This window comes from Somniosus microcephalus, chromosome 10 (genome assembly GCF_052327205.1).
Source record: "Somniosus microcephalus isolate GS21.2 chromosome 10, FLI_Smic_1.0, whole genome shotgun sequence".
In the NCBI taxonomy this organism is placed as follows: Eukaryota; Metazoa; Chordata; class Chondrichthyes; order Squaliformes; family Somniosidae; genus Somniosus; species Somniosus microcephalus.
In genome coordinates, this window is record NC_140996.1 from 144188987 (window position 1) to 144203257 (window position 14271).

At 39.6% G+C, this 14271-nt stretch overlaps 1 protein-coding gene across 3 annotated transcripts in view; it reads left to right on the forward strand.

Annotated features, from left to right (window-relative positions):
* Positions 1-14271, forward strand: part of tenm4 (teneurin transmembrane protein 4) — a 934100-nt gene that overhangs the window by 617379 nt on the left and 302450 nt on the right. For all 3 annotated transcript variants that reach the window (XM_085998898.1, XM_085998899.1, XM_085998901.1), the window contains exon 7: positions 6376-6614. In XM_085998898.1, coding sequence (XP_085855024.1) covers positions 6376-6614 — 239 coding nt within the window. The remainder of the gene's footprint in view (positions 1-6375; positions 6615-14271) is intronic.

A 14271-nucleotide genomic window follows, 5' to 3' on the forward strand; every position in this document is an offset into this window, starting at 1 on the left:
CTATATTTCCTAAGGAGGCTGAAGGGATGTAATCTGTCACCCCTGATCCTCTCTAACTTTTACCGCTGCACTATAGAGAGCATCCTGACAAACTGTATCACAGTATGGTATGGCAGCTGTAGCTACTATGACCAGAAAGCCCTGCAGCGGGTAGTCAAAACTGCCCAACGCATTACCGGCACCCGGCTACCGACCATAGAGCACATATACCAGAAACGCTGTCTACGGAGGTCACGGTCCATCATCAAAGACCCTACCCACCCCAGCCACAGTCTGTTCGCCCTCCTGCCATCTGGGAGACGCTACAGATGCATTCACACCCGTACGACCAGATTTAGGAACAGCTTCTTTCCCAGGGCTGTCATCCTACTGAACTCCACAAATAAACTCTAAAGCCTGCACATCTGCCAATGCACTTTATTATGGTTATATTTATGTTAATATACTACAAGCCAAATGTATGTTGAATGTTTAAATGTCTTAATCCAAATGTACACTCTCGGGAGCCGCAAGCCTACATTTCGTTGTACTGCACTTGTGCACTAACAATGACAATAAAAGTTGATTTGATTGATTTGATTTGATTTGAAATTTTGCGAATGCCCGGCTGTAGTGCCCCAAATGTGGTTATACTGAATTTCTAGGCCTATCAGTCTTGTAAGTAGTGGCACTGAAAGTAAATTAATTCATGATCACATAGTTTTTAAAAAAAATAATCACTGCAATGTAGGTGTGGTTCAACTTATTTTAGACTGTTGCGACTGACAGCTACTTTATACACTTTGATGTGTTGAAGCATTGTTTTACTCATCAGTGTAAGCTCTATTTTACACCACTCAATACATACTATTGGATCTCTTGTGGCTTTGCTCATGAGAAGTGAAGAAAATGGAATTTCCCCCAACAGTGGTGGCACAGCTCAGGACTGTATTCAGGCATGTTAAGTTGTTGGTGAATATAGGAATAGGAGGTCGTCATTCAGTCCCACAAGCCATTCCCTCATTTAATTAGATCATGGCTGATCCGTACCTCAAATCCATGTATCTGCCTTTGATCCATATCCCTTGATACCTTTATCTAATAACAATATGTTGATCTCAGTCTTGAAAATTTCAATTGACCCAACGTTCAGTCTTTTGTGAACTGGTTGGATATATAGACTCAGTTGATGTGTTGGAAATCTGTGAAGTGAAGCAGTCATATTTTCTATAGAAGTGCATGCAGGAAGGTGACAGTGATGGTGTCCATGTGCGGAGTGGTTAAAGGTCATTTAAGATGGAAAGTGAAGTAGTCTAATCTGAAACTAGGGTCCTAAATCTAAACAAAGGTAACTACAAAGGTATGAGGTGGGAGTTGGCTATGATAGATTGGGGAGCTTCATTAAAAGGCATGAAGGTGGATAGGCAATGGCTAACATTTAAGGAACAAATGCATGAATTACAACAGTTATATATTCATTTCTGGTGCAACAGCACAAAAGGAAAAGCGGCCCAACCATGGCTAACAAAAGAAATTAAGGATAGTATTAGATCCAAAGAGGAGTCATATAAAGTTGCCAGAAAAAGTAGCAAGCCTGAGGATTGGGAGCAGTTTAGAGTTCAGCAAAAAAGGACCAAGAGATTGATTAAGAGGGGAAAGATAGAGTATGAGAGTAAACTTGCAAGGAACATAAAAGCAGACTGTAAAAGCTTCTACAAGTATGTAAAAAGAAAAAGATTGGTGAAGACAAATGTAGATCCCTTACAGTCAGAAATGGGAGAATTTATAATGGGGAACAGGGAAATGGCAGAGCAATTAAACAAATACTTTGGTTTTGTCTTCACGGAAGAGGACACAAATAACTTCCCAGAAATGCTAAGGAACCAAGGGTCTAGTGAGAAGGAGGAATTAATGGAAATTAGTATTAGTAAAAAAATAGTGCTGGAGAAATTAAAGCCGATAAATCCCCAGGGCCTGATAATCTGCATCCCAGAGCACTAAAAGAGGTAGCCATGGAAATAGTGGATGCATTGGTTGTCATCTTCCAAAATTCTATAGATTATGGAACAGTTTCTATAGATTGGAGGGTGGCAAATGTAACCCCACTATTTAAAAAAAGGAGGGAGAGTGAAAACAGGGAACTACAGACCGGTTAGCCTAACATCAGTAGTAGGGAAAATGCTAGAGTCTATTATAAAGGATGTGATAACAGGGCACTTAGAAAATATCAACAGGATTAGACAAAGTCAACATGGATTTATGAAAAGGAAATCGTGTTTGACAAACCTACTGGAGTTTTTTGAGGATGTAACTGGTAGAATAGATAAGGGAGAACCAGTGGATGTGATGTATTTGGATTTTCAGAAGGCCTTTGATAAAGTCCCACATAAGAGGTTAGTGTGCAAAGTTAAAGCACATGGGATTGGGGGTAATATTGGGGGCATGGATTGAAAATTGGTTAACAGACTGGAAACAGAGAGTAGGAATAAATGGGTCTTTTTCGGGGTGGCAGGCGGTGACCAGTGGGGTACCGCAGGGATCAGTGCTTGGGCCCCAGCTATTCACAATATATATCAATGATTTGGATGAGGGAACCAAATGTAATATTTCCAAGTTTGCTGACGACACGTAACTAGGTGGGATTGTGAGTTGTGAGGTGGATACAAAGAGGCTTCAAGGCGATTTAGACAAGTTGAGTGAGTGGGAAAATACACGGCAGTTGCAGTATAACATGGGTAAATGTGAAGTTATCCACTTTGGTAGGAAAAACAGAAAGGCAGATTGGGAAATGTTGATGTACAAAGGGACCTGGGTGTCCTTGTATACCAGTCACTGAAAGCAAACATGCAGGTGCAGCAAGCAGTTAGGAAGGCAAATGGTATGTTGGCCTTCATTGCAAAAGGATTTGAGTACAGGAGCAAGGATGTCTTACTACAGTTATACAGGGCCTTGGTGAGACCACACCTGGAGTACTGTGTGCAGTTTTGGTCTCCTTACCTAAGAAAGGATATACTTGCCATAGAGGGAATGCAGCGAAGGTTCACCAGACTGATTCCTAGGATGGCAGGACAGTCGTATGAGGAGAGATTGGGTCAACTAGGCCTGTATTCACTAGAGTTTTGAAGAATGAGATGGGATCTCATTGAAATGTATAAAATTCTGACAGGGCTAGACAGACTGGATGCAGCGAGGATGTTTCCCCTGGCTGGGGGCTCTAGAACGAGGGTCACAGTCTCACGATATGGGGTAGGACATTTAGGACTGAGATGAGGAGAAATTTCTTCACTCAGAGGGTGGTGAATCTGTGGAATTCTCTACCACAGAAGGCTGTGGGGGCCAAGTCACTGAATATATTTAAGAATATATTTTAGATTTCTAGACGCAAAAGGCATCAAGGGGTATGGGAGAGAGCGGGAATATGGTATTGAGATAGAGGATCAGCCATGATCATATTGAATGGCGGAGCAGGCTCGAAGGGCCAAATGACCTACTCCTGCTCCTATTTTTTTTCTATGTTTCTATGTTACATGGAGACCTGAAAGGTAGGGAGAAAAAAATACTTGTGCTTGCAGGGAGATCATAGGAGCAATACTGAAGGGTACAGAGTTAGTGCAGTAATGATGGCGGGGTAGAATAATAGAAGCTGTAAGAAAAGCTGAGAATCCTGGAAGGAAATGGCTGTGTTGGCAAAGGTTGGTGATGTTAGGTAAAATGTAATGGTGGACTGCATTGTAGGTTTTGTATTTGTTTTCCCGAATTCTTTAATTTATTATTGTTGTAAATACTTTTGTGGAGGTGCATACGAGGGTCAGTGAGGAAGCAACATAGCAGCCGGAAGCTTTTGTTACCTATGATTTGAGCAAATCACATGATTATTTGAGCCAGTCAGAAAAGCGTGACTTTTTTCTGCTGTAGACACATTTATAGTGTGATTCCCGGTGTCTGCAAAATGTTCATTTTTATATGTAAAGATTAATTGGCTAATACGAATGCTTTTCCACAATAATTTTGTGTCTGATCACTCGAATTTTGTTGGGATCAGAATGTCCTGCCATGGTGGAATATGGCAGAATAGGAAACCCAAACTGCATTGGCACCCTGAAACTGAGTTAGAACCTATTTCTGACATTATCCCAAATTGCTTATATTCTTAAAGTAATTCATGATATGTGAGTGCATTGGGAGTGATAGCCAATCAGAGAGAGGCAGTTATTTGTCACTTTAATTTCCTGATTATTACCATTTACTTTAATTTATTTAGTCATTTAGTTGTCTGGCAAATTAAAATTATGACAAGTCTCTCCATTGACAAAATATAAGAATAACTTTATTAAGCCAGTGTTGTCCAATAGAAATCATTGACTAGCCACACATATGGCACTGTTTTAGCCACATGCACTAATTTTAGTGGAAAGTGCCTTACATACACTGACACAAAACAAGTAAATGTGTCGTGTGTGTATATTTACTCAACAAACATCCACTACTATTCAATAACCAAGTGCTCAATGATCAAAATCACTTGCACGCTCTTCTTTATCTTACCAATAAATACAGAAAAGGTTAAAGTACACTGCATATGCTGTGCAAATATAGCAGTGTCTATTACTCCTTTTTAAATTTACTAATCAGAAATACAATTAACCACATCTTGATTCTCAATTAGCCACATGTGGCTATTGGACAACACTGTATTAAGCCAATTCAGTAAGGGTCACGGGTATTGCTTACTTGCATTAAACATTTTTGATGGATTTTCTGAATGTTTCTTGCACAGGTAGGAGGAATGACTGTAGATGTCTGACAGATTCTCAACTAAAACTTTCCTTTTGGTGTCACCGTGCAGCATTTTGGAGCAGTGGCAATAATGGACAGGACTATCGAGGAGTGGGTGCAGATTCTGTCTGTCCCTGAACAGCTTCACTTCCAATTAGAGTCACTTTTCTATGGAAAGTATTGAGTGCAAGTCAGGCACTTCCCCATTGAGAACATCTGTTGGCTGCTGATTCTGACCAACCGTGTCAGAGCCCTGGGACTTGCTCACCTGTGGCCTAGGAAGATGAATGTTAAAGATCTTTCTTGCAGTAAGATAAAAAGGATAACCCAGTTAGCCATTCAGTCTCCTTTTTTAATATATTTGAAAAATATATTAAAAATATACTTCTCAGTTAAAGTTACTGGGACTATTATAAACCTTAATACATTACACAGTAATGTGAGGCAGGTTTCTGCGCTCTTAAAGCAAACATTAATATGACAGCTTTGGCAGCTAGATCCCTCAAATATTAGTTTAGGCGGAACATCTCTCCTGGGGTACTTTCCTGCAGCTAATCCATAATGCCTTAAGTGTGTTTCTAAAGTACTGCACTGCAAAGAATTTCCTTCAGAAAGATTGTCGAGGAAAACAGTTTATACTATATCTCCCACCTGAGAGGAGTTATTCTCCCTAACGGTGTGTGGAAATCAGAATCTAGGGCCATGAAGGATGCCAACACATAGTCACTGTAATGGATACTGGTCAGAGACGGCCTCACAAAGTATATCAGCTGAAAGGGTCATTCTGTAAAACAGCCCCTCAACAACTGATCCCCAGCAAGTTCCACTTTGGGCACAAATGGAACTGTCTCGACTCATAGCAGAGATTTTGTAATCTTATTTTAATGCCTGAGCTTCCACCCCTTCCAGGAGTCACATTCCTCTTTAATAGTTGGTTCATCGCAGCAAAGGTCACAAAACTGGTAAGAACATCATGTACAATAACTTTTCACTCATTTCATGCACCATCTTACAGAGAAAAATAGGCTAACAACCTAGGTGCTTGTTGTACATTACGTTTCATACATTATAACAGTGAATACACTTCAAAAATACTTAATTCACTATAAAGCGCTTTGGGACATCCTGAGGTCATGAAAGTCGCTTTATATAAATGCAAGTCTTCTTTCACTTGAAAATCGGAGTACAGTTAGATTTGAGGCAATTTTGCATATAACATGCACTATATTGCATTCAAAATAAGCATAAAACTATTGTATACAAAGATTTTTACAGTAGAATATGCTCCAAATATTTCAGTAAATGCTAGCAAAGTTGGGTTTATCCAGGTCCAAGTCCCAGTTAACTAACATTTTCAAGTTCAATTATTTGTGAGAAAATGTAAATTAGAATAAAATTCCAAAACATATTCATATCATTGTTTTGAATTATTGCCTATTGTAAGCCAAACCTATTTTGTTCCAGTTGTTGTATATTTGTAGACTATTCATAATCATTTTAAATGCAAGTAAAATTTTAAGTTAGTGTAATGAAATGTGACAGCAGAGAAACTCAATGAACAGTCAAGTCCAGGGCCTCTGTAATCAGAACTCTGATAAGGAATCTGTCTTTATTCATCAGGCACTTCTTATTTAAACCTGGAACTGGATCTTCTCCACTTTTTTGTACAACTGGTCCTGGTTACCCCCTCACTTCAAGCACTGTGTACTCTCCGCCACCTCGACCCTTGCCTCGCAGCACTTTCTCAAGGTCTGCGTTCAGTCTGAAAAAGCCCTACAAGTACTGCAACTGGAAGTGCACCGCCTTGAGTGCCATTATCATTTCTGTAACACTGGTGATTCTACTTGCCTACTTCATTGGTAAGTTGCTAAGTACATTTATTCTTCCTAACCTTGTTTCTTCAGGCATGATTTCGCTAAAGTAAACTATTCCCATTCTGTTTTGCTTTACTGTGGCTCAAATTATCTGCCTTTCATTGTGCGGTCCTGGAGTTTGGACCCAAGGTCGACTTTCTGGAAGGAACACCAGAAACACTGCTGGAAGCACACTGACTCGGGTGTGTGGGTCTCATCAGAGTAGGATTTGATCAACTCTCTGTCTTTGAGTATGAATCTTCTTAGGAGTCAGGCCACCATTAACATAGTTGAGTTTTGCTCTGAAGTGAATCTATAGTTGTCACTGATGAAATATTTATGCAATGCGCTTATCCCATATTATTCTGAGGAGAAAAATTGAGCAGAAACGGGAATTTGACCTTGTTTTATTAACATAGAAACATAGAAACATAGAAGATAGGAGCAGGAGTAGGCCACTCGGCCCCTCGAGCCTGCTCCGCCATTCAATGAGATCATGGCTGATCATCCAAATTCTGTACCCTGTCCCTGCTTTCTCCCCATATCCCTTGATCCCTTTAGCCTTAAGAAATATATCTAACTGCTTCTTGAATATATTAAATGATTTGGCCTCAATTGCCTTTTGTGGCAGAGAATTACACAGGTTTACCACTCTCTGGGTGAAGAAATTCCTCCTCATCTCTGTCCTAAATGGCTTACCCCTTATCTTTAGACTGTGACCCCTGGTTCTGGACTCCCCCGCCATCGGGAACATCCTTCCTGCATCTAGTCCTGTTAGAATTTTATAAGTTTCAATGAGATCCCCTCTCATTCTTCTAAACTCCAGCAAATACAAGCACAATCGACCCAATCTCTCCTCATACGTCATTCCTGCCATCCCAGGTATCAGTCTAGTGAATCTTCACTGCACTCCCTCCATGGCAAGAACACCCTTCTTCAGATAAGGTGACCAAAACTGCACACAATACTCAAGGCGTGGTCTCACCAAGGCTCTGTACAACTGCAGCAAGACATCCTTGCTCCTGTACTTGAATCCTCTCGCTATGAAGGCCAACATACCATTTACCTTCTTAACCGCCTGCTGCACCTGCATGCTTACCTTCAGCGGCTGGTGCACAAGGACACCCAGGTCTCGTTGCGCTTCCCCTTCTCCCAATCTATTGCCATTCAGATAATAAGCTGCCTTCCTGTTTTTGCCACCAAAGTGGATAACCTCGCATTTATCCACATTATCATGCATCTGCCCAATTACCCAACCTGTTCAAATCATACTGGGGTTTCTCGGCATCCTCCACACAGCACACACACCCACCCAGCTTTGTGTCATCTGCAAACTTGGAGATATTACATCTAGTTCCCTCGTCTAGATCATTAATATATATTGTGAATAGCTGGGGTCCTAGCACCGATCCCTGCGGTACCCCACTAGTCACTGCCTGCCACTTGGAAAAAGACCCATTTATTCCAACTCTTTGCTTCCTGTCTGCCAACCAGTTCTCTATCCAAGTCAGTACCTTACCACCAATCCCATGTGCTTTAAATTTACATGCTAATCTCTTATGCGGGACCTTATCGCAAGCCTTCTGAAAGTCCAAATACACCACATCCACAGGTTCTCCCTTATCTATTCTACCAGTTACATCCTGAAAAAATTCCAGTAGATTAGTCAAGCACGATTTACCTTTTATAAATCCATGTTGACTTTGTCCGATCCTGTCACTGTTTTCCAAGTGCTCTGCTATTACATCTTTTATAATGGACTCTAGCATTTTCCCCACTACCGATGTCAGGCTTACCGGTCTATAATTCCCCGTTTTCTCTCCACCACCTTTTTTGAATAGTGGGGTTACATTAGCTACCCTCCAATCCATGGGAACTGTTCCAGAGTCTATAGAATTTTGGAAGATGACCAGCAATGCATCTACTATTTCTAGGGCCACTTCCTTAAGCACCCTAGGATGTAGATTATCAGGCCCTCGGGATTTATTGGCCTTCAATCCCATCAATTTTCCTAACACCATTTCCCTACAAATACTGATTTCATTCAGTTCCTCCCTCTCATTAGACCCTATGTTCTCGACATCTCTGGGAGGTTATTTGTGTCCTCCTTTGTGAAGACAGAACCAAAGTATGTATTTAATTGGTCTGCTATTTCTTTGTTCCCCATTATAAATTACCCTGATTCTGACTGCAAGGGACCTACGCTTGACTTCACCAATCTTTTTCTCTTCACATATCTATAGAAGATTTTACAGTCAGTTTTTATGTTCCCTGAAAGCTTACTCTCATACTCTATTTTCCCCCTCTTAATTAATCCCTTTGCCCTCCTTTGCTGAATCCTAAACTGCTCCCAATCCTCAGGTTTGCTGCTTTTTCTGGCCAATTTATATGTCCTCTCCTTGGATCTTATGCTATCCCTAATTTCCCTTGTTAGCCACGGTTGAGTGACCTTCTTTATTTTATTTTTATACCAAACAGGGATGAACAAATTCTGTAGTTCATCCATGCGATCTTTAAATGTTTGCCATTGCCTATCCACCATCAACCCTTTAAGTAACGTTCCCCAATCCATCCTAGCCAACTCGCGCCTCATACCATCGTAGTTTCCTTTATTTAAACTCAGGACCCTAGTCTCTGAGTCAAATACTTCACTCTCCAGCTTAATGAAGAATTCTATCATATTATGATCGCTTCGCCCCAAGGGGCCTCGCACAACAAGATTGCTAATTAATCCTTTCTCATTACATAATACACAGTCTAAGATGGCCTGATCTCTAGTTGGTTCCTCGACATATTGGTCCAGGAAACCATCCCATATACACTCCAGGAATTCCTCCTCCACAGTATTGTTACTAATTTGGTTAGCCCAATCTATATGTAGATTAAAGTCACCCATGATAATTGCTGTGCCCTTATTGCGCGCTTCTCTAGTTTCCCGTTTAATGCCATCCCCAACCTCAGCATTACTGTTTGGGGGTCTGTATACAACTCCCACTAACGTTTTCTGCCCCTTGGTATTTCTCAGCTCTACCCATACAGATTCCACATCATCAGAGCTAATATCCTTCCTTACTATTGTGTTAATCTCCTCTTTAACTAGCAATGCTACCCCACCTCCTTTTCCTTTTTGCCTGTCTTTCCTGAATATTGAATACCCCTGGATGTTGAATTCCCAGCCTTGGTCACCCTGGAGCCATGTCTCCGTAATCCCAATGATATTCCTTTGCACATTATTTTAAAGATTGGTACTAAGCTAGAATTTCTCCAATGACTTAGTGAGTGAATGCACAATGTGGTGTGATACTAAGCCTTTCGGGCCAGAAGACCTTAGTCCCTAGTCTGTGCTGAGTTAGCACATCTCAGCCAGGTGGCAGTTGGGATGCTGCAATTAGCCTTAGCCTCCCGGGTTAGTGAGAGGAAAATTAACCAAGGTGCACGCTCCTGATTGCTCGCCTGTATTTCCTGCTGGAAAAGGTGCACAAATGTAAGCCAGGTGAGAACAGAATCAATGCCATCCATGATCGAATAGCCTCCGACACTCATCTTATAGTCTCCCTCAGGAAGAAAGATGACTGGGTGAGGTACTGGAGGGCTCATGGTATTCATAGAACCAGTACTTCCTTCAGGAGTGGAGGGAAGTAGACTGAGGACAATTATTTAAAAAACTGCTGTTTCAATACATTTTTGAAAAACCTGGAATATTAGAAAAAGGATAGTAAGACGGTCTGCTTTTTGATACCTCAGTTGTACTTGTAGTCGGGTCAGTTGTACTTGTAGTTGGGTCTATGACTAAGGATAAGACACTGCACTGTCACCTATTTTTTTTTACCAGTAATTCCCCATTCTTAATTAAACTGACTAATTTAAATCAAGGTTAAAAAAAAAAGTGCAGATTCTTTCAATTCCAGTGGATTGGAGCACTTTTCACCCTTTTGAGTCAGAAAAAAAACTCACAATGGACTGATAAGCATTCAGAATTGAAGCATTACTTTTTAAGATAGCCTACGTTTGAAGCTAGCCAAGAAATTAATTGTAATCTCCTCATTGATCTCAGTTAAGACTCACAATTACAATGAGTTTTTCCAATCTCACTTGAGGTTTCACTAAACAGGAGTCTGAATCCCAAGTCTGACTCTCATTTATAAGTCACAACATTCGAAGTTCTGGTTTGAAAGCACGGAGGGAAGTTTCAATTCCAAGTCTGAGCTTGAAGATACACTATGGACAATGAGATAGAAGTGCTGTTGTCCTGCAAACTGCAAGTACCAGCTCTCGCACAAAAAAATACTTTTTTATTGCTATCAATCCTTCCTCAGATTGTTAACAGCATCTGAAAAGAAGCAAGCCCACATATATTTACTATCTCTCTTAACTGGGTTAATTCCTTTACTAAATCAACAGACAGAGCAATTTTCATACAAATGCCCTCAAGATTCATTTACTAACATCATCTAGCATGATTTCAACCCCTAAGAATTTTGACCACAGCATAACTCTTGCAAAATGTTACATGGGAGTCTAAAGAATAAATAAAGGTATTGGATTTTCACCTTTTTATATTTAAAAAACCAGCAAAGCACAGGCTGCATGTTCACATCTAGCAGGATCTGATCGAAGATGTGTTCTTTCTCTTTTTGAGCCAAATAATTTGAGAGGTGGCTTCACACTGGGGTCTGTGCAAGATCACCACTGGAAAGCTGCCAGCAATGCTCACAAGATTAAATCAGTGTAATTACTCGATATAATTACTGGAACACTGAAACTATTAAATTATTAAACTAAAATTAATCTGCCTGTTCCACTGCAAACATATTTAAAATGAATTTTCAATACCGGGACCAATGACATGATAAGATAATTAATTAGAATCTCTTGAAAGACAACATGCTATGAAATGCAGTATTTAAAGTGGCACTCTATTTTATTAGGGGTTGGGGCTTGAATAAATGTAAATATATAAAAATTTATTTTAAAAATTATAAATATATAAAAATTAATTTAAAAGTTTTTAAAAAATCAAATCGATATCTTCTACTGAGCATTCTGAATCTGTGGCATGAAAAACTTTAAGACAAAATTCATCAGTAGTTTTAATGAAAAAATTGGTGTTAATACAAAATAGAAAATTCTGTGTTGTGCTCAAATTGATTTTTAGCTACAATTATTTACAGGAAAAATGCCGTCCCATTGCAACTCATTGTCCCACTACCTATGTAAGCAATTGCGTCTCCTTCCTGCTGAGTATTCTAGGTAGAATGATACCAGTGTAGGGTGGACTACATCCTTCTACAAAACTGTAATTAACCGTTAAACCAGATATTTATTATTTTTATGAGCTCTTGAGGAATTAATGACATGATGCTACCTGGGCAACAGAGACAACATTGTAAAATATATCTTCCTAAAACACCACTGGTTCTTATTTTATGGGCATAGATGTTGATATAATTACTGCTATTGGGGGATCCTAAACTCTGCATTGGCATGCAAAATGTATTTAAGGGAGAAATGGGAGAATTCACTCAGCCTCTGTCTCTGACACAGGTTTGAAATTTAACATGCATCAGTTCAATTATTAGCTACCAGATTATTCTGACAAGCTTGTACGCCATGTCAGCAGAGGAATTAATTCGTTTTCTACCTACTCAGTAAGTTATGAGCATCTTCTACTAATCGTGCTAGGCCTGTTTTGTCACGGTACTTTGTTGAGAAAAAAGTATGATTTGCCCATTCAGCATTCACTGTTACTGCAAAGATGTCAGGCATTGTCTTGAAGTTCAAGAATAAACTGACTCCCTTGGGTATGATTATCGCTTTTCTTACTGATTCTTTTATATTTTTCAACTGCACTTAGGCTGCCTATCATTATAACATTAACAACTGTTTGTTGATTATAGAGCACCATTGATAGCGATCTTCAGTGAGAGAGAAAAAAACTATGATCTAACATAGTCTTCTATTCAGACTGAGGACCATAGTTTGAAGATAATATTCTGTGAGGGAAAGGGACAGGAAAATCTAGCAATGAAAATAAATCAACTCATTAATTGTTGACCAAGTATTTCAGGTAAACATGTCCTTAGTAGAACTACTGCAATTTCCAGAAAAAGGTTTAAAAAGCCCCCCTAAAGCATTACAGATATTATTTGTTCTATTTCTGAAATAAAATTTCAGCTTCTTAGTATGTTTAAAGTTGAACACTTTGAAGCTAGCGTGTTGTACTTCAATATTAACTGAAGGGTAGACTCAAGTTAAAACATAATAAATATCTGTCTCCAAAAGATAATCACTGTCAAGCTCAAAGTTGAAGGACGCCTATTAATTGTGTTGTTGCAAGGGCATGCAGCAATTAAGCAAAAACCCACACCATTTATTTATGCTTTGGTCACATGGACTCATTAAACACACTGCAGATTCCTTGATGGCTGTGCAGCCTAAATAAAAATGGTTATTGATTGATTAAACTGTAGGAGATTGCTTACATTTTATTATTGAAATATGAAAAGCTTTATGATTAGGATTTGAATGGTTTCAAATGGCAGCCCTTGGACTATAGATTTTTCATAATGAAACTTGTAGTTGATTTTAAGGGCATACGAATTGTTGTTGCAGAATAGTCTTGAACTAATGAGTGACCTTAAATGAGGTTTGTGTTCATTTGTATTCCACTGAACTTTTACAGCTGTGTTGAAAAAAATGGAATGTACCAAATTCTACCTCTGGTGACGTTGACAATTTGGAAAACACTGCCACCTACACTTAATTAACCTTCAACGTTCTTATAAAACTGCTCTGATAACTTGGGCTTTTCCCACTCCTGTGAACTCTTTCCCCAATCCCACCATCCCCACTTATAGCATGGACCAGCCTTGTCAACAAGAGGACAAAAAAGGCAGCTACAAACTAATCTCTCTTCAACCTGAGTAGCTGAGGACCTTACACTCCCCCGATCTGGTAGATGGGTGGTTTCTCATGTCCACACATTCCATACCAGCATTCTTGAATACCTGAGTTGTCTTGTTTTTGCTCCAGTAAGTTCCCCAGTTGTTGGGCAATCTCCAACATGTTTAAACGTGAGTGAAACCTCTTTGCTGCTGGTATGAAAAGAGCAGAAGAGCTTTGGCCACTCGAGCCATTTTTGACCTTACTAGCTGTTTTCCAGTGGCACTATGATGAAGGCAGAGAGTTGTTAGTACTTTCAAGTCTATTTCAGGTGAATGTTGACAATTCAGATGAAGCAAAAAAAAGGCAAACAAGAGTCAAATTTAATGCATGCCATTTCTACAATAAATCACTTACATCCTGCATCATCAACAATGAGCAACTTCTTTTAATAGTGTCCCTGTAAATATTTCTCCTGTTTAAAACCCACACTGTTGAAATACTTCTGTTCTTTTCAAACATTCAGATTCAATCCCCTTATGCCCTGTCCACAGTGCTGATGGAATTCAATTCAAATTGCATTTATTATTTGTTATTGGGATGTGGTCGATGCTGGCAAAAGTGCACCTAATATCCATCTCTAGTTGCCTTGAGAAGGTGATGGTGGGCTTTCTTGAACTGTTGCAGTCCTTGCACCCACAGTGGTGTTGGGTCGGGATTCCGGGTACTGACCTACAACAATGAAGAAACAGCGATGTATTGATTTGAATTTAATTTAATT